The 19,778-nt window shown below is 50.2% G+C and overlaps 1 protein-coding gene across 1 annotated transcript; it reads left to right on the top strand.

The window, feature by feature from the left end:
• Positions 1-13,172: 13,172 nt before the first annotated feature.
• On the top strand, positions 13,173-19,514 carry HOXC13 (homeobox C13). The gene is made up of 3 exons (XM_041477971.1): positions 13,173-13,648; positions 14,502-14,509; positions 19,233-19,514. Exons 1-3 carry the CDS (start codon positions 13,173-13,175, stop codon positions 19,487-19,489), a joined length of 741 nt encoding a protein of 246 aa, XP_041333905.1. The 3' UTR covers positions 19,490-19,514.
• The last annotated feature ends 264 nt before the right edge of the window (positions 19,515-19,778 follow it).

Genomic DNA, 19,778 nt, shown 5'->3' with positions numbered 1-19,778 from the left:
GCGGGAGGATCCCGGCCTTATCTCGGCGATCGGTGAATCATTCCCGGCGGGAGCAGGTGGATCCTTCCCACCCACCTGGAGCCTAACGGGGCCTCGGGAATGCGGGAGTTTATCTGGGAATCTCGGAATTCACTGTGGGAATGCCGGAGCCTCGGGAATGCCGTCCCTTATCTGGAAATCTCAGAATTCACTGTGGGAATGCGGGAGGTTATCTGGGAATCTCGGAATTCACTGTGGGAATGCCGGAGCCTCGGGAATGCCGTCCCTTATCTGGAAATCTCAGAATTCACTGTGGGAATGCGGGAGTTTATTTGGGAATCTCGGGATTCACTGTGGGAATGCGGGAGTTTATCTGGGAATCTCGGGATTCACTGTGGCAATGCCTGCCTTTTCCGGAATCCCAGCCTTTATCTGGGAATCGGATCCCGGCTGGAATGTTCCTGCGGCTGGGGAATGTCCGTGGAATAGCTGGAAGGTTCCTGGAGCAGGTTTAATCCCAAAAAATCCCCCGAGCTGGGACTGTGCCGGTTGAGGCCCAGGGAAACTGAGGCACGGCAGGAAACGGGGATCATTCCCGTGGGAACTCTGGAACACCAGACCCCGATGACGTCAGCAGTTCTGGCACCTCCCGATCCCATTTTTTCCCTTTTTTTTCCATTTTCCGGCTGCGTTTTCGCTCCTTTTGGGGCCGGGCTGAGTCACGGCTCCCCGGGGCCTCGGGGACGGGGGACAGGGGGCACCTGCGGGGGGGTGGCCTCACCTGGAGCCCGCAATTCCCGCCGGGAATGAGGCCGGAGCTTCCCGGCCGCGCCGGCTCCAGCGGAGCGGATTTACGGCCCGGCCTGCCCGAGAGCGGCCGCGATTCCCCGGAGAGTTCCTGGTTTTCTCTTAAAAACCTCTCTGAAAAATGCACGGTTTTCCCTTAAAACCTCCTGGAGAATTCCCGGTTTTCCCTCAAAATCCTGTCTGAAAAATTCCCTGTTTTCCCCTAAAGGCCTCCTGGAGAATTCATGGTTTTCCATTACAATCTCCCCAGAAAATTCCTGGGTTTCCCCTAAAATCCTCCTGGAAAATTCCCATTTTCCCCTAAAAGCCTCCCGGAGCTGCTGCTGGTCCCAGCTGGGCGAATCCCAAATCCTGGCGGGAATTGGGGCATCCGTGCAGAATTCCAAACCCCACAATCCCCCTCCACCCCGGCACTCCCGGCTGCCCTGAGCTCCCCAAAATCCCAAATCCTCGGGATTTCAGTGCTGCAGGGCCCGGATTTGGGGGACAAAGCTCCCACCCGGCTCCCCCAAATCCCAAATCCCAAATCCCACCTGTCCTCCCCCACCCCGACATTCCCAGGACCCCGTGGGCCCCCTCCCAACTCCAAACTCCTTTCCCTATTATTTTTAATTTTTTATGTTTGGGATGATTTCCGGGGCGCTCCGGGGCTGGAAAAGACGGATTTACGATCCCCTGGGAATGATTTATTCCCCACACTCTCCCCCGCCCCTCGCCTGTTGAAAGTTTTAAGCTTCGCTCCCAGACAGGCTCAAAAAAATTCGGGAAAAACAACAAAAAAAAAAACCCGCAACAACAACAAAAAAAGGGATTTTCCTCCCCGGAGCGCGGAGCTGCGGCTGTAATTACCCACCCCATAATCACCGGGGTGCGCGTCCAGCAGAACCTTCCAGAAATCCTGCAGAGCCAGGGAAAAGCTGCTTTATGGGGGGAAAAAAATGCTTTACAGGGAAAAAAAAACCTGTTTTATAGGAGGAAAAAATCTGCTTTATAGGGAAAAAAATCTGCTTTATAGGGAAAATCCAGGCACGTCGCCCTCCTTCCCCATGGCTTTGGGAAAATGGGGGAAATTAGGAAAAGCCCGGCTGGATTTGGATTTGTTTCAGGTGCGGAGCTGCTGCTCCCCAAGGTGGGGTTTTGCTCTCGCTCTCCATCCCCGTTTTCCTGGGATTTGCCCCCAAAATTCCCACGGACCCCACGGATGGGGCTGGATTGGCCAAAGGGATTTTCCCGGCGCTCCAGGAGGCCGAAATTCCCACAATTCCCGGGGATTCCCACAATTCCCACTTTCCCGGGATTTCCCAGGGATTCCCACAATTCCCAGGGATTCCCACAATTCCCACTTTCCCGGGATTTCCGTGTCCTGACCCCAAGGGCTCCAAGGGAACCCAAATCCCAAATCACCCTGGGAGAAACTTCCTGGGATCTGCTGGGGAGCGGGAAATCCCGCTGGGCATCGCTCTGGGATCGCTCTGGGATCATTTTGGGATCATTTTGGGCCTAACTTTGGGGATCACTTTGGGAACGCTTTGGGATGACTCTGGGATAATTTTTGGGATGACTCTGGGATAATTTTTGGGATCACTCTGGGATAATTTTTGGGATCCCTTTGGGATCGCAGCCACCGGGCTGCGGTGGGAGCGAGCCTGGCACTGAGGAATCCCCTCCTCATTCCCAGATTTCCTGGATTTGCTTTTCTCCAGCTGGGGAGGCCTGGGATTCCCAAATCCTCCTGGGATTCCCAAATCCTCCTGGGATTCCCAGATCCTGGAATTCCCAAATCTGCCCTCAGACAAACACCCCGCTGGAGTTTCCCGAGGTTTTTCCAGGGAAGCCGAAGCCTTTCCCTCTGTTTTTATCAGGAGGAAACCCCAAAATCTGGGATCAAACCCGGCCTCTTGGGAAAAGGGAACGCCCTGGACCAAAAACCCTAAAAATCCTGGGATGGGCCGGGAAAACCCGGATTGGGGAACCTGGATTTGGGGAAAATCCTGGAGAAATCCCTGGAAAAGGCTCCGGGTCTCCAGGCCAGCTCCTCCCCCCGCCCTCGGCCGCTCCTGGGGGCTGGAATTTGTAGGGAAAGGGAAAAAATCCCTGGAAAACCCAGCCGGGCCTGTCCTGCCCCGGGGGGCTCCAGAATTCCCGGATCCTCGGGAATTTGGGGAGGTTTTGGGACAGAGCTGAAGCTTTGTGGGACGCCTCGGGGGCGATCCCGGGATTTGGCAGCGGGAAAATTTGGGAACAGGGAACGGCTCAGGCCGGGCTGAGTCACGGGGCCGGGGCCGCGCCCGCACGGAAAATTCGGGATCAGGCGGGCTCGTCTTCCCAGGGCTGCTGCAGCGCCCAGGAGTCCCAATTCCCACCCACAAATCCCAATTCCCACCCAGAAATCCCATTTCCCACCCAGAAATCCCAATTCCCGCCCAGAAATCCCACTTTTCCACCCAGGAATCCCAATTCCCGCCCAGAAATCCCACTTTTCCACCCACAAATCCCATTTTTTCCACCCAGGAATCCCAATTCCCACCCGGAATTCCCGTTTTCCCTCCCTTTCCGGGCCCCAGGATGGAGCTGAGCGTGCATGAAGGGGAAGAGGAGAAGAAATCCCTGGATTCGTCAGCCCGGAATTCCAGCGCTCCCAACGCTCCGGGGCGGCTCCGGGAATCCCGAAGCCAAGCGTGGCCCAAATCCCGGGAGCGGCCGGACCGGTTCTGGGAACGTTGGGAATGAGGGACAGATCCCAACCCCATCCCAAATCCATGCAAACTCCATCCCAAACCCATCCCAAATCCCAAACTTATCCAAACCCAATCCCAAATCCCAAATCCCAAACCCCAAATCCATCCAAACCCCATCCCAAGCCCATCCCAAATCCCAAATCCCAAATCCCAAATCCCAAATCCCAAACCCATCCCTGGAACAGCAGGACCAGGAATTTTCCCAAAGCAAGCTTTGGGATTTCCCGGAGGGGGAAATTTGGGAATGGGGATTGATCCCGGTCCCCCAGGTCCTTTTCCTGCTCCCACAGCCCATTCCCAGAATTCCTGAGTTTGGAATTCCCGCAGGGAATCAGCCTTAGAGGGTCCTGGGTGGGACCGGGGAGGGAAAAAATGGGGGAAAAAGGGAATATTTATCCCCAAAACACCCCCGGGAATGCGTTAATCCCAAAAATGCGGCGGGAGTGGGAGGAGGGGCTGGGGCAATTCCCGGTCCGCGGGAATCGGGGATGGAATTTTGGGGAATCCCGGGAAAAGCCGCGCGGGATCAAAGAGAACTGTGGAGTTTAAAAAATTCCTGAACGCCGAGATACAGCAAAAAAACCAAAAAAACCCCCCAAAAAATCCCCGAGTGGGGTCTCAGAGGGGACTTTGGGACTTTTCCCGATTTTTTAAGGAAAAAACTTCGCTTCCTCCTGAGTTTTCCCGTCGCAGGCGGGGAGGGAAGAGGGAAAAACCGGGAAGTGGAAAACCGGGAAGGGGAAAACCGGGAAGCGAAGGACCGAGGACGACCCCGAAGTGCTGCGTTTTCCCGGGAAAAAGGAGGAATTTTCCCAGGAAAAAGAGGAATTCCGGGGCTCGGTAACGCCCTGAGTCCTGGCGCTGGAATTATCCCGGAAAACTCTTCCCGTTCCCGATCCTTTCCTGCCCTGTTATCCCCAATTTTTCCTTTATTTCTGAATTCTTGTCCGCATTTTCCCGCCTAGGAAAGCGCCGGGAGGATCCGGGATCGGCTTTTCCCAAAAAATAATTAAAAAGAAAGGTTAAAAAAGCCTGGGAAAATGAAAGGGAAAAGCTGGGAACGGAAATGGAAAATCAGAATGGAGCCTGGAGGGGAAAATTCCCGTCCCTAAAGAAATTATCCCTAAAATTGTCCCTGAATCAACCATCCCTGAAGGAATCATCCCGAAAGAAATTAAATTATTCCTAAAATAAACTATCCCTAGAGAAAACATCCCTAAAAATTTCAATTATCCCTAAATAAATTGGATAATCGCTAAATAAATTGGATTATTCCCAAATAAATTGGTTTATTCTCAAATAAATTGGATTAACCCCGAGTAAATTGGATTGTGCCCGAATAAATTGGATTATCCCCAAATAAACGGTGACTGCTCCGAGCTGGGAAGGAAAGAAATTCCCGAAATGATTTGGGATTTCCGTGAGCTGGGAATGAACCCGTCCTCGCGGAAAATCCACAATTTTCGGCTTTCCCAGGGGTTTTGGGGCGGAATTTCTCTTTTTTGGGTTTTTTTCCCCTCTCCTCCCGATGCTTTTCCATGGATTTTTTGTCGGGGAAAAAATGAGATTTTTCTTTTCCGCCGTCCCTGCCCTCCGCCCTCAAAACCCTCCCCAGAATTCCCAAATCCAGGAAAAACCAGGAAAAGCCCAAACCCGGCGACTGAGCCCCGATTCCAGGAGGGAAAAAAATGCTTTTTTTATCCCCAAAATCGCCCGGCCGGACCCAGAGAAGCGGAAAAGAGGAAAAAATCCCCTGGAATTCCCAGCTCGGGAACAATTCCCAATGGGAATGGGGAGTTCGGGATTCTAGGGAGGAATTTGGGTCCAAAATCTTCATTTTTGGTCCATTTTTCCTTGGAAAAAAACCCAAATTTTCCCATTCCAGGCGCTTTTCCACGAGGAAAATCCCTTTGGAGCAGCCTGGAAATTCCCGCTGATCCCCGAGCGGGGCGGGAAAAAAACCGGGAATTCTTGGGGAGGGATCTGGGGAGGAATTGCTCAAAAATGGGATTTTTTAACGGGAAAAAAGGGATTTTAGCGGGAAAAACTTGGAGTGGGGAAAAGGGACCCAGGTCGCTGCTCGTGGAGCCGGGAGCGCTGGGAATGATTAAACAATTAATAAAAATAATAAAAAAGGGATTAAAACTAATTAGAAAGAAGAATTAAGGTGTTAAAGCGATTAAAATTAATAATATCCACGGAAATAATTAATTTTTCCAGGGATTTTTGGCCGCCTTTTCCCAAGGAAAGGGAGGGAAAAGCGGGATCTGAGGGCGGAATTAATTACGGGAAGAATTAATTGAGGGAGGGATTAAAGGCGCCAAACGACACGCAGGGAAAATCCCGGTTTTCCCGTGGAAAATCCTCTTTTTTTTCATGGAAAATCTCTTTTTTCCGCGGAATTCCTGCTCGGTTTTATGCGGACACTCGGGAGCGGGATCTCCGTTTCTTGGGATTGCTTTTAGATTCCCAAATTTTGCTGCTTTGAAGGGGTAAAATTCGATTTTTGGGGTGGATTTTCCCCCAAATCCCGGATTTCCCCGCAGTTTTCCAGGTGCCAGAAATGGGGGAAAGGACGGGAAAAACGGGATAAACCCGATCCCGGCGGGAAAATGATGGAATTTCCCGCCCGGAAAGGCTCCGGGAGACCCCAAAAGTTCATTTTTGTACCCAAAAAAAGCCGGTTTTGGGTTCCCGGCGGAATTCCCGGGAATGGTTCTGAGCTCAGAAATCCGGGAATGAGCTGAGAATTGCGGAATTCCGCCCAAAAAGCCGCGCGGGCTCCCGGGGATCGTTCATTAATTAGCGGGAATCATCAATTCCCGGGGATAATGAATTAATTAATTAATTCCTTCCGCTCCCCGGCGGTTCTGGGGGGAATTCCCGGGATTTGCGGCTTCTGCAGGGAAATTTCGGGAGCGGCCCTGGGGGGGTGGGGCGGCCTTGTCCCTGTCCCCAAAATCCTGACCCCAAAATCGCCACCCTGACCCCAAAATCGCCACCCTGACCCCAAAATCGCCACCCTGTCCCCAAAATCCCCACCCTGACCCCAAAATCGCCACACTGACCCCAAAATCCCGACCCTGACCCCAAAATCCCGACCCTGACCCCAAAATCCCCACCCTGACCCCAAAATCGCCACCCTGACCCCAAAATCCCGACCCTGACCCCAAAATCGCCACCCTGACCCCAAAATCGTCACTCAAATCCCGCTTTTCCCCCTTTTTTCATTCCCCACACATTCTCGCGGACATAAAACCCCCCGAAAAAAAACCCCAAACCCCAATAAATCCCCCAAAACCCCAAAAAAGCCCCAAACCCCCCAAAACCCAAAGAAACCCCATTACCCCCAAAAAAACCCAAAACAACCCCATAAAACCCCCTCAAATTCCACCAAACCCTCCCAAAACTACCCCAAACCCCTCAAAAAGAAAAAGCCAACCCCTCGGAAACCACCCCAAATCCCGGGAATTTTGGTTTTTTCCCCGTTTTTTGGGGCGGGAAAAGCCCCGAGGCCCCCGCGGGATTCCGGACCGAACCCCAAAATCTCATTTTTTGGGATAGAAATGGAGCAAAATTCGCTTTTTTCCCCCCCGAACGCGTCATTCCAAAATTCCAAATTCCGGGGTGATCCCGGGAAGGGTGGAAGAGCCTCAATCCCATTTTTTTCCCCAAAAAAACGCTGGGAAAAGGGAATTTCGTGGGAATTTCGGCATTTCGGACAAGCTCTAAATATCAATTAAACATCGGTGATTAATTAGGGATAAACATCCCCAAAACCACCTGAAAATTCCGTTTATTCCCATAAAACCCTCCAGAACGGCCCCGATTTGGGGCAAAATCCCAATTTTCGCTCTTTTTGCCGAGCTGGGATCATTCCCGGGATTTTATTCCTCAGAAATTCCAGCCCAGGGAATAAATTTGGGGATTTTTCCCGGGATTAAAAATGGCGTTTTTTGGTGAGAAACGTCGAGGGTTCTTTTTGAATTCTTTCTTTTCTCGCTAATGCCTAAAAATTCCCGGTTTTCCCCGGAAAATCCCCCTGGAAATTCCGATTTTTTTTCCCTTTCCCGCCTCGGTGTCGCCCATCCAGAATTTATATTTATTTATTTATTACTGAAAACCCCCAAATTTGGCGATCCGGGATCATTTTGGGCCGTCCTCCGCCTCTGGAAATTCCAATTTTCGGCGTTTTTCCACTAAAAATGGGAATAAACTTGGAAAATCCCTCCCAGGCTGAAACGTTTGGGCATCAAGGGGGAAAATTGGAATTTTTGGGGAGAAAGTGCCTGGGATATTCCGGACTCTCGTCATCTGGATACAATTTTGGGGGGAAAAGGAAATTTTTGGCTGCTGGGATGGGAGGAGAAAACATTCCCGGGTGGATCCGTCCCGAAAAACGAGCAGGGAATAAATCCCAGTTAATTAACAGAGAAAGTGAATTTAATTAACAAATGAGTTCCGTTTAAATCAGAAATAATATTCGGTTTAAATCAGAAATCATTTCGGTTTAAATAAAAAAATAAAATAAATTTTTTAAAAAATAGGTTTAAATGAGAAACAAATTCAGTTTAAAATCAGAGAGAAATTCAATTTAAAATCAGAGAGAAATTCAATTTAAAATCAGAAACAACTTCAATTTGAGCAATAAATAAATTCAAGTTAAATAAGAATTAAATTAAATTTAAATTAAAAAAAAAAAGCAGTTTAAACCAGAAACAAATCCGATTTAAATAAGAAATAAATGAAATTTAAATTTTAAAAAAATCCAATTTAAATGGGAAATAAACTCAATTTTTAAAAAGGAATAATTCCAATTTAAATAAGAATTAAATTAAATTTTTACAAATGAGTTTAAAGGTGAAATAATTGAGTTTGGCCGGCCCGGCCCCCCGGGGTTACCTTGGATTTGAACTTGGACTCGAGCGGCGCCGCCGGAATTTCTTTGTCTGGAGCTCGGCCCCGAAAATCCCGGGAAAGGCAAAAAAAAAAACAACGGGGATTGGCGGGATGGGGAAAGGGATAAAAATGGGGGGAAAGGGAAAAGGGATTGAAAGGGAATAAAAGTGGGGAAAAAGGGAATAAAAATGGGGAAAAAGGGGAATATAAGGGAATAAAAATGGGGGAAAACGGGATAAAACTGGGGGGAAAAGGGAATAAAAATGGGGGGGAAAGGGAATAAAAATGGGGAAAAAAGGGAATAAAAATGGGGAAAAAAAGGAATAAAAATGGGGAAAAAAGGGAATAAAAATGGAAAAAAGGGAATAAAAATGGGGGGGAAGGGGATAAAAAGGGAATAAAAAATGGGGGGGAAAGGGGAATATAAGGGAATAAAAATGGGGGGAAAGGGAATCTAAAGAGGATAAGAAGGGGGAAAAGAGGGAGGGAAAGGGGGAAAAGGGAATAAAAGGAAATAAAAAGGAATAAAAAGTCAATTTTGGCCTCAAAAAGCGGTGCCGGAGGGAGAGGAGGAGGAAGGGGATGCGGGATTTGGGAATTGCTGGGAAAGCTCCTTCAGTTTTGATCCCGAATTTCGGTTTTAGGAGGGGATTAAATTGGGGAAAAGGGAATGAAGGCGGGCGTGGAAAAGTGGATTTTATTTCCATTTATAAAGGAATATTTCTGCTTTTATTTATTCTCATTTCTAAAGGAATATTTCTATTTCTATTTATTTATTTCTGTTCAGTCTGAGTTTGTCTGGGTAAAATCCAGGCGTTTATGGAACAACCCTTCCTATTTATTTATAAATATATTTATATATTTGTGTCTTTATTTGCCACCTTTAGGGGCAGGAAAACGCGGCGAAATCCAAGGAAAACTCCCCAGAAATCCTCCAAATTTAGGGATCAACCCCTCCCTGAACCGGAATGGGAATTCAAAAGTAAAAAAATGGAAAAAGACAGGGAAAAAAAAAAGGAATTTGGGGGGATCTGGGGCAAAAGGGCTGCGGGAGGGGGAAAAAGGAAAGGCAGGAATTGAGGGGAAATCGGATTTTTGGTGGGATTTGAGTGAGGTTTTTGGGATGCGGCACAAAAAATGGAATTTATTCTTCTTTTTCCTGCAGTGTCTGAGAGAAAAACGAGCTCGGGCTTGGCCGGAGGAATGAATTCCGCTCGGAGGAGCCGGAGCCGCTTTTTTATCCCTAAAAAAATCAAAATTAGAGCGGAAAACTGGGGGGGGGAAAGGTGAGTTTGGGGATTTTATTTATCCAAATATTTGGGGCAAAGCCTGGGAAAACTCAGCCAGGAATGGGCGGGAAATTCCCTCCGAAATTGGGATTGCAGAGGGAAAATCCGCTCCGATGTGAATTCCCCTCAAAAAAAAAGAGAGAGAATTAAAATCCCGGGTTTGTTTCCCTCCCTCCTTCCCAAAAAAATTAAAATGATGGAAATTCCTCTTTTTTTTCCCATTTCGGGGGGATTTCCCGGCGCTGGAGCCGATTTTCCTTCCCGAAAAATTCCAATTTCAGTGATTTTCCTTGGAAAGGGAGGCGGGCAGAGGCAGAAAGTCCCGGTTTTCCCTCGGGAAAATCGAGGAGGTTTTGGGGTTTTTTCCTTCATTTTAGGGCAAAAACAAAAGAGGGAAACAAAAGGAAAAGGGATCCAGGGAATTACCCGGGAATTATTTCATGGAAATTGAAAATTCCCTTTTTCCTTTGTTCTCTTGCAGCCGTTTTTAATTTTCTTTTTTCCCAAAAAACGCCGCTTTCCCGGGAAATTCCTTCTCGGGATGGGAATTCCGGCCTGGAAAAAATCGCAGCTCCCTGGATTCGCCCGCGGCCGCGATTTTGATGCAAAATTCCTTTTTTTGGGGGGCGGAATTCCCTTTTTTTGGGGGGCAGAATTCCCTTTTTTTGGCCGCTGTCCCTGGAATATTTCCAGGCCAATTCCGCTTTTCCCAACGGGAATTGGTGGAAAACCTCAAATCGCGCCCGCGGCCGCTCCACCTGCGAAAATTGGGCTCAATCCTGAATTTTTGGGGTTTTTAAAAAGGAAAAACCGGGAATAAACGCCTGAAATAAAGGGAAAAAATGGGAAAATTCCTTAAATCCCGGCGGGTGAAGCGCTGCCGGGAAAACATCGGGAGAAGCGGGAACAGAGCTGGAACCGCCAGGGAAAATGGGAATTTTCCTCTTGGACTGGGGGAAAAATCTGATTTTTTAAATCCTTTTTACCGGCAGGGATCAAAAAGGGCACAAGAAATTTAAAAATGTGAATTTCCCCGGGATCAGAAAAAAGGGAAAAGGGAAAGAAGCTGGGATTCGGGAGAGGAAAATTCCCGTTTTTCCCGCTCGCTTGTTATGGAAGGAGAAATATCCGTACAAAATAATAATAATAATAATAATAATAATAATAATAATAATAATAATAATAATAATAATAATAATAGTAAACATTTTTCAGGAGGGATGAGCAAAAAAAAAAAGGGAATTTTCCAGGAATTCCTCAAGTCCCAAAAGCCGCGCCGGGGATTTGGCGGATCCATCCCTTGAATTCCCGGGACCCGCGGCTTGGAGCCCAGGAATTCCCAAAAATCGGGAATTTCCGCGCTGGAGGAGCTCGCGGGGGTTGGGAAGGGCGGGGTTCCCCCCGGGGTTCGCTCCCCTTCCCCATTTTTGGGGTTTCCTTTTCCCTCCCAGCCCCGGAGCCCCGAAAAACCCAAAAAATTCTGGGAAATGCCGATTTTTTTTTTTGGGAATTCTCATTTTTCTTCCCCAAAGGTTCCTTTGTTCGGCTCCCGAGGCTCCCCCGGGAATTCCCGGCCCCAAATGCGATTTTTTTTTCCTCTCTACCTCCATAGAATGAGATTTTTTTCCCTCCTTTTCCCCTTTTCCTCTCCTTTCCCCCCATTTTCCTTCGCTTTCCTCCCTTTTCCTCTTCTTTTTTGTCCATTTTTCCCTCATTTTCCCCCGGATTTTTCCCTTTTCCCCCTCATTTTTTCCCTCATTTTCCCCTTTTTCCCCTCATTTCCCCCTTTTCCCCTCATTTTTCCCCTCATTTTTCCCATTTTCCCCCTGATTTTTCCCTTTTCCCCCTCATTTTTTCCCTCATTTTCCCCTTTTTCCCCTCATTTTCCCCCTTTTCCCCTCATTTTTCCCCTCATTTTTCCCCTCATTTTTCCCATTTTCCCCCTGATTTTTCCCTTTTCCCCCTCATTTTTCCCCTCATTTTTCCCCTGATTTTTCCCCTCATTTTTCCCCCTGATTTTTCCCTTTTTCCGCTGATTTTCCCCTTTTTCCCCTCTTTTCCCCCTTCCCCGCCCCCCTATCCCCGCAATTCCCAAACCCCATTTCCCCCTGGAATTCCCCGGGATTTCCGAGCCGAACCCCGGCCCCCCGAACCTCCCAAAATCGCCTTTAATCCCAATTTTTGGGGCTTTTCCCGCCGCCCCTGCTCGGCCCGGGCCCTTCCCGCTCCGTCCCAGCTTTTCCCCATAAATCTCGGGAATTTTAGGGTCCGATCCCGGACGTGCTGCCCGATGTTCAGCACTTCATAAAAATTAAAAGCGAAAAAAAAAAAAATCAAAATAAAACGCAAAGCGGGGGCGGGGGGAGGCCGCGTTTGGCTTCGATTTGGGAATTTTCCCGCGGGCACAAAGGAGGCGAATTCCCGGCTTTTCCTGCCGTTTTTGGGGGATTTTCCCTTGGTTTTCTCTCATTTATCGGCGGGTTTTATTCCCCGCCGGTTTTTATCTTCTTTATCCGTTCCTTTTATTCCGCTGCCTTCCATCCCGAGCCTTTTTTCCCGTTTAATTCCATTTTTCCCCGTTTAATTCCATTTTTCCCCCATTTAATTCCATTTTTTACCCCATTTAATTCCATTTTTTACCCCATTTAATTCCATTTTTCCCCATTTAATTCCATTCTTTTCCCATTTTTCCCGTTTTGTCCCCGTTTTCCCCCATTTTCCCCATTCCCTCCCCCCCAGGCCATTCCCATCCCCTTTTTTCCCAAGCCCGGGAATTTTCCCTTTCCCCTTGAACTTGGCGTTCTCCGAATTCCCGAATTTCCTGCTTCTTTAGGGTTTTTTTCCCCTTTTCCAGCTTTTTTTCGTCCCCTGGGATTAGCTGGGGGTGGGAGCAGGGGAAGGGGGTGACCCCAAACCAGCGGGATCGGGGGAATCTGGGGGATTTTGGGGGATTTTGGGGAATTTTTGGCTTTTTAGGGAAACACGAAGCGTGGGGGGGGGTCTGAAACAGGGCCGCGCTGAGGAAAAAAATCCGGAAAAAAATCACATTTTTCCCACTTTCCCCCGCATTTTTCCCCCCTCCCGCTTCACTCCTGCAGCTGCACCCCCCGAAAATTTGGGGCGGAATGGGGGGAAAATCCAAATATTTGGGGGGAAATCCGCTTATTTTGGGGAAAATCGGGTTGTTTTGGGGAAAACCCAATTCCTCGGGAATGCGGCAGGAAAACGGCGCTGGGGGGAGCACGGGGTGACGTTTTCTTTATTTTTTAGTGGATTTTCGAGAAGGGGCGAGCGCCTGGAAGAGGAAAACCGCCCTCAAAAATCCCTCGGCAGCTCCGAAAAATTAAAAAAACAAATTTTTTTTTTTTTTAAATTTCAAAAAAAATTAAAAATAATTAATGACGATTGTAACTAATTAAAAATAAAGGCGGGGGGGGGGTTTATCCCTTTGTGCGGGGAGATGCTGCCGCACGCCGGGCTGGCCGCGCCGGGCGGCGGCGGCGGCGCGGACGGAGCGGCGTTCGCGGAGCTGGCGGGCGCGGAGCCGGCGCGGCAGTGCCCGTCGGGCTCGCTGGGCTACGGCGGCTACCCCTTCGCGCCCGGCTACTACGGCTGCCGCCTGGCCGGCGTCAACCTGCAGCAGAAGCCCTGCGGCTACCACCCGCCCGACAAGTTCGCCGAGGCCGGCGGGCCGCTGGCCGGCGAGGAGCTGCCGGCGCGGGCCAAGGAGTTCTCGTTCTACCCCGGCTTCCCGGGCTCCTACCAGGCCGTGCCGGGCTACTTGGACGTGTCGGTGGTGCCGGCGCTGCCCGAGCCGCGGCACGAGGCTTTGCTTCCCATGGAAGGCTACCAGCCCTGGGCGCTGGCCAACGGCTGGGACGGGCAGGTTTACTGCTCCAAGGAGCAAGCGCAGCCCGCGCACCTCTGGAAGTCGCCGTTCCAAAACAAAGAGCGGCACCGGGAGCGGCGCCGGGAGCGGCGCCGGGAGCGGGAGCGGCGCCCGCGATCCGCGCGGCCGCGGCCGCAGGGGCTGAGCGCGGGGATCCCTCGGAGCCCAGAAATCCCCTGTGTCCCACCTGTCCCGTATATCCCGGTTTATTCCGTGTATCCCGACGTATTTGTCCCATCTGTCCCATATATTCCGCGTACCCCGTGTATCCCATATATCCCATCCATCCCATATATTTCGTATATCCCGATATATTTATCCCGTCTATCCCATATATCCCGTCTATCCCATATATCCGGATTTATTCCGTGTATCCCGATATATTTATCCCATCTGTCCCATATATTCCATGTACCCCATATATTCCATCTATCCCATCTACCCCATCTATCCCATATATCCCGATATATTTATCCCATCTATCCCATATATCCGCATCTATCCCAAATGCTCCGTTTATCCCATCTATTCCATCTACCCCATTTATCCCATATATCCCATATATTCCGTGTATCCCATTTATCCAATACATTCCGTATATCCCATCTATCCCATATATTCCGTGTATCCCATCTATCCCATCTATCCCATCTATCCCATATATTCCATATATCCCATCTATCCCATATATCCCGTCTATCCCATTTATCCCATCTATCCCATTTATCCCGTCTATCCCATTTATCCCATCTATCCCACATATTCCGTGTATCCCATTTATGCCATTTATCCCATCAATCCCATCAATCCCATCTATCCCATTTATCCCGTGTATCCTATCTATCCCATATATCCGGATATATTTATCCCACCCATCCCATGTACCCCGATCTTTCCCAGATATCCAGGTCTATCCCATCTCTCCGGATGTATTCCAGACATCCCGTCCATCCCATATATCCCGATCTATTTATCCCATCTGTCCCTTATATTCCAAATTATTCCACATACTCCCGATATCCGGATCTATCCCATATATTCAATTTATCCCATACCCCTGTATCCCATCTATTCCACACAGCCGGGTATCCCCCATATCCCAATATATTTATTCCATGTATCCGGGTATCATTTTTTTCCATATATCCAGATATATTCCATACATGATTCCATCTCTTCCATATATCCCATATATGGAATATATATTAATTATTTATTCCATGTAGCCCGGTATATTAATTCCATATATCCGGATGTATTAATTCCATATATTCCCTATATCTGTGTGTGTTTATTCCATATATCCGGATATATTAATTCCATATATCTGGGTGTGTTTATTCCATATATCCGGATATATTAATTCCATATATCTGGGTGTGTTTATTCCATATATCCGGATATATTAATTCCATATATCTGGGTGTGTTTATTCCATATATCCGGATGTATTAATTCCATATATTCCATATATCTGGGTGTATTAATTCCATATATTCCCTATATCTGGGTGTGTTTATTCCATATATCCGGATATATTAATTCCATATATCTGGGTGTATTTATTCCGTATATCCGGATGCATTAATTCCATATATTCCCTATATCTGGGTGTGTTTATTCCGTATATCCGGATGCATTAATTCCATATATTCCATATATCTGGGTGTGTTTATTCCGTATATCAGGGCACATTTCTCCCACATATCCGGGTGCATTTTTCCCGTATATCCGGGTGCATTGACTCCCTGTACCCCCGGTATCCGGCTGTATTCCGCATTTCCCATTAATTCCGCCCGTTCCGTGTATTCCATGTGCCCGCGCCGCTCCGGGCTGGGTAATTAGAGGGAAGCGGCTCAGGAATGCTCGGAGCGGGCAATGTGCACGGGCACGCTCGGCGGGGCGAGGCCAGCGCGGCCCCAAACCCGCGCTAATTCCCTGATCCTGCCCTTGCTCGGGAGCCAATCCCGGCCCCGAACCCGGAGTTAATTCCATAATTCTGCCCTTCCTTCGGAGCCAATCCCGGCCCCAAAACCCGGAGTTAATCCCTGAAATCTTCCTTTTCTCCTGGCCCCAAACCCGCGCTAATTCCCTGAACCTGCCCTTCCTTGGGAGCCAATCCTGGTCCCCAAACCGGGAGTTAATTCCATAATTCTGCCCTTTTTCTCGAGCCAATCCTGGTCCCCAAACCGGGAGTTAATTCCATAATTCTGCCCTTCCCTCGGAGCCAATCCCGGCCCCAAAACCCGGAGTTAATTTCCTGAACCTGCCCTTCCTTGGGAGCCAATCCCGGCCCCAAAAACCCGGAGTTAATTTCCTGAACCTGCCCTTCCTTCGGAGCAATCCTGGTCCCCAAACCCGGAGTTAATTCCATAATTCTGCCCTTCCTTGGGAGCCAATCCTGGCCCCAAAACCCGGAGTTAATTCCATAATTCTGCCCTTCCTTGGGAGCCAATCCTGGCCCCAAAACCCGGAGTTAATTCCATAATTTTGCCCTTCCTTCGGAGCCAATCCCGGCCCCAAAACCCGGAGTTAATCCCTGAAATCTTCCTTTTCTCCTGGCCCCAAACCCCGCGCTAATTCCCTGATTCTGCTCTTTTTCCTGGAGCAATCCAATCTCCAAAATTCCGCGGTAATTCCCGAATTCCGCCCTTTTTCTCGAGCCAATCCCGGCCCAATCCAATCTCCGAAATTCCCCAATTCTGCCCTTTCTCCCGAGCCAATCCAATCTCCAAAATTCCCTATTAATTCCCGAATTCTGCCCTTCCCGCTCCCTCCCCGCCCGCCGCTCCCCCGCGGGAGGAGAGCTCAAAACAAAAAGGAGAAAAAGTGAAAATCCCGCTAAAAACGAAGCCCGGAGCGGCTCGGTGGGCTGGGGGCTGTGCGCTCAATCCGCTCCCAATTAGCGCAATTAACGACAGAGGTGTCAAGTGACAGACGGAGCTGTTTGGGGAGAGCCTGAAAAGGGGAAAGGCCCCAAAATTCCCCTTCTGGAGCAGCTCGGAAACCACAAAATTCCCCTGCGGAAACCCCAAATTATTTGGGGGACCCTGGGTGTGGGAGAGCGAGGGGGGGGGCGTTATCCTGGGCTGGGGGTGGCACAATCCTTTATTTCCCCTTTTATCGGCACACAAAAAAAAACCCCAAATCGGGGTTTTTGCGGGATTTTGGGGGCGGCACGAAGGGAATCCGGCCGCGCGGCGCCGGCTGCGTGCGGGGTTTTTGTGTTTTGGGGGACCCCGCTCCGCTTTGTGACCCCCAAAAAGGAGCCGCTGCCCCCCAAAACCTCCCCAATTAACGCCTGGGCCGTAATTAGGGCGGCGCTCCGAGCAGCGCTCGCCTCCATCTTCCTGCCCCTTTTTGGGGCGCCGGATTTGGGGGCTCTGCTCGCCCCAAATCCCTGCCAGGGCTCCCAAAATTCCGCGGGGAGCTTCGCCCCCCTCCCGGCAGCGCCAGAACGGGCTGGGGGTGTCCCCAAATGTCCCCAAATCCCCCCGGTCCCGGAGCCTTTCCCCTTCCCCAGCGCCCCCAAAAAGCCGCTGGAGAGGGGGAAATTTGGGTTCTTTTGGCCCCTCCGAGGGGATTTTTGGGGTTCGGGGGCTCCCGTGTCCGCTCCGGGCGGGGTTTTGGGGCTGCTCAGGGCAGATTTTCCTCTGCGGGAAAAGGAAAAAGGGGGTGGGAGGAGAAAGAGGAAGGAGGGAAAAGGGAAAACCGCGAATATCGCCCAAAAACCCCGAATATCGCCCAAAAAACCCCGAATATCGCCCAAACACCCCGAAAATCGCCCAAAAAACTCCGAATATGGCCCAAAAAAAGCGGGGTTTGAGGCGCCTGCGGTGCCCGCGTGCTCGGCTCCGCGGGCGGGCGCTGCTCCTTCATCGGCGGCCAAGGCAAACAGGGAATTTTCCCGGCGTGTTTTGGTTCCGTTCCCCGCAGCTCCCCAGCCGTTATCGCTCCTCCGGCCGCCTGGTCCTGCTCTTTCCGCCCCCTTTTCTTCCCCTTCTCCCCCCTTTTCCCAGTTCCCCCCCATTTTCCCCCATTTTCCCTCCTTCTCCCCTTTTCCCTCGCTCTTTCCCCCTCATTTCCATGATTTTTTTCCCATTTTTGTCCCCCCTTTTCCCGCTCCTTTCCCCCTTTTCCCCCATTTTCCCTCCTCCTTCTCCCCTCTTCCCTCCCTCTTTCCCCCTCAATTCCATGATTTTTTTTCCATTTTTGTCCCCCCTTTTCCCGCTCCTCTCCCCATTTTCCCCCTTTTCCCCCCATTTTCCCTCCTTCTTTCCCTCTTCCCTCGCTCTTTCCCCCTCATTTCCATTATTTTTTTCCATTTTTGTCCCTTCTTTTCCCGCTCCTTTTCCCCCCATTTTCCCCCTTTTCCCCCCATTTTCCCTCCCCCATTTTCCCTCCTCCTTCTCCCCTCTTCCCTCCCTCTTTCCCCTCATTTCCATGATTTTTTCCCCTTTTTGTCCCTTCTTTTCCCGCTCCTTTCCCCCTTTTTCCCCTTGCCCACCACCATTTTACCCCCGTTCTTCCTCTCCCTCCCCAGAACCCTCCCCCGGCCCCACCGACCGCAATTCCCCTTTTCCCTCATTTCTTTTCCCCACATCCCGATTTTTTACCCATTTCCACTTCGCTTTTAACCCCTTTGTCCCCATAATTCCCGGTTTTGCCCATTTCCCCCCGTTCTAACCCCATTTTTACCCATTTCCACTTCACCCCGCTTTGCCTTTAACCCTTTTATCACCGTTTTTACCCCAACCCCCAATTCCAACCCAATTTTTACGCATTTCCCCCCGTTCTAACTCCTTTTTTACCAATTTCTCCCAATTCTAACCCAATTTTCACCAATTTCCCCCATTCCAATCCCATTTTCACCCATTTCCCCTCATCCCAACCCCTTTATTGGCTCATTTTCACCTCACCCCTCTTCACTCTTAACCCCTTTATGCCCATAATTCCCATTTTTACCCATTTCCCCCATTCTACTCCCGTTTTTACCCAATTTCTCCATTTCTAACCCCATTTCCTACTGCAGACGTGGTCCCTCTGCAGACCGAGCCCAGCCCGTTCCGGCGGGGCCCCAAAAAGTGCGTTTCCTACCCCAAACCCTTTATTAACCCCATAATTCCTATTCTAACCCCATTTCCCCCCCCCACTTTACCCCATTTTTACCCATTTTCCCCCATTTTTTCCTATTTTTTCCCATTTTCACGAATTTTTCCCCCCCCCAGACGTGGTCCCTCTGCAGGCCGAGCCCAGCCCGTTCCGGCGCGGCCGCAAGAAGCGCGTTCCCTACAGTGAACCCTTTACCCCCTTTATTAACCCCACAATTCCCATTTTTACCCTTTCTAACCCCATTTTTCCCCATTTTTCCCCATTTACCCCCATTTTCACCCATTTTTCCCCGTTCCAGACGTAGTCCCTCTGCAGGCCGAGCCCAGCCCGTTCCGGCGCGGCCGCAAGAAGCGCGTTCCCTACAGTGAACCCTTTACCCCCTTTATTAACCCCACAATTCCCATTTTTACCCTTTCTAACCCCATTTTCCCCCATTTTTCCCCATTTCCCCCCATTTTTACCCATTTTCCCCCATTTTTCCCCATTTTCCCCCATTTTTACCCATTTTTCCCCCCCCAGACGTGGTCCCCCTGCAGGCCGAGCCCAGCCCGTTCCGGCGCGGCCGCAAGAAGCGCGTTCCCTACACGAAGCCGCAGCTGAAGGAGCTGGAGCGCGAGTTCGCCGCCAGCCGCTTCATCACCAAGGAGAAGCGGCGGCGCATCGCGGGCGCCACCAGCCTGAGCGAGCGCCAGGTCACCATCTGGTTCCAGAACCGCCGCGTCAAGGAGAAGAAGGCCGTGGGCAAAGCCAAGCCCGCGCACCTGCGCGACACCTGAGCGCGCGCCGCCCGCCCGCAGCGCGGCGGCGTCGCCGGCTGCCACGTGCCGCGTGCGGCGGCGCCATGCTGGGACTCGGAGGCGGTCGGAAGGGCCGGGAAGTGGGAAGAAAAGGGTTGGAATTCAATGTTTGTCAGCGTGCTGGCGGGACTTGGAGGTGGCCAAAATCCCCAAAAAAACAAAAAAAAAAATCAAAGACAGAAGGGAAAAAATTCAATATTTATCGTCGTGCTGGCGGGACTTGGAGGTGGCCAAAATCCCCTGAAAAAGGAAAAAAAGAAGTGTTAAA

Source organism: Pyrgilauda ruficollis, unplaced genomic scaffold (genome assembly GCF_017590135.1).
Source record: "Pyrgilauda ruficollis isolate IOZ18807 unplaced genomic scaffold, ASM1759013v1 scaffold426, whole genome shotgun sequence".
NCBI lineage: Eukaryota > Metazoa > Chordata > Aves > Passeriformes > Passeridae > Pyrgilauda > Pyrgilauda ruficollis.
This window is presented reverse-complemented; position numbering and strand designations above follow the sequence as displayed.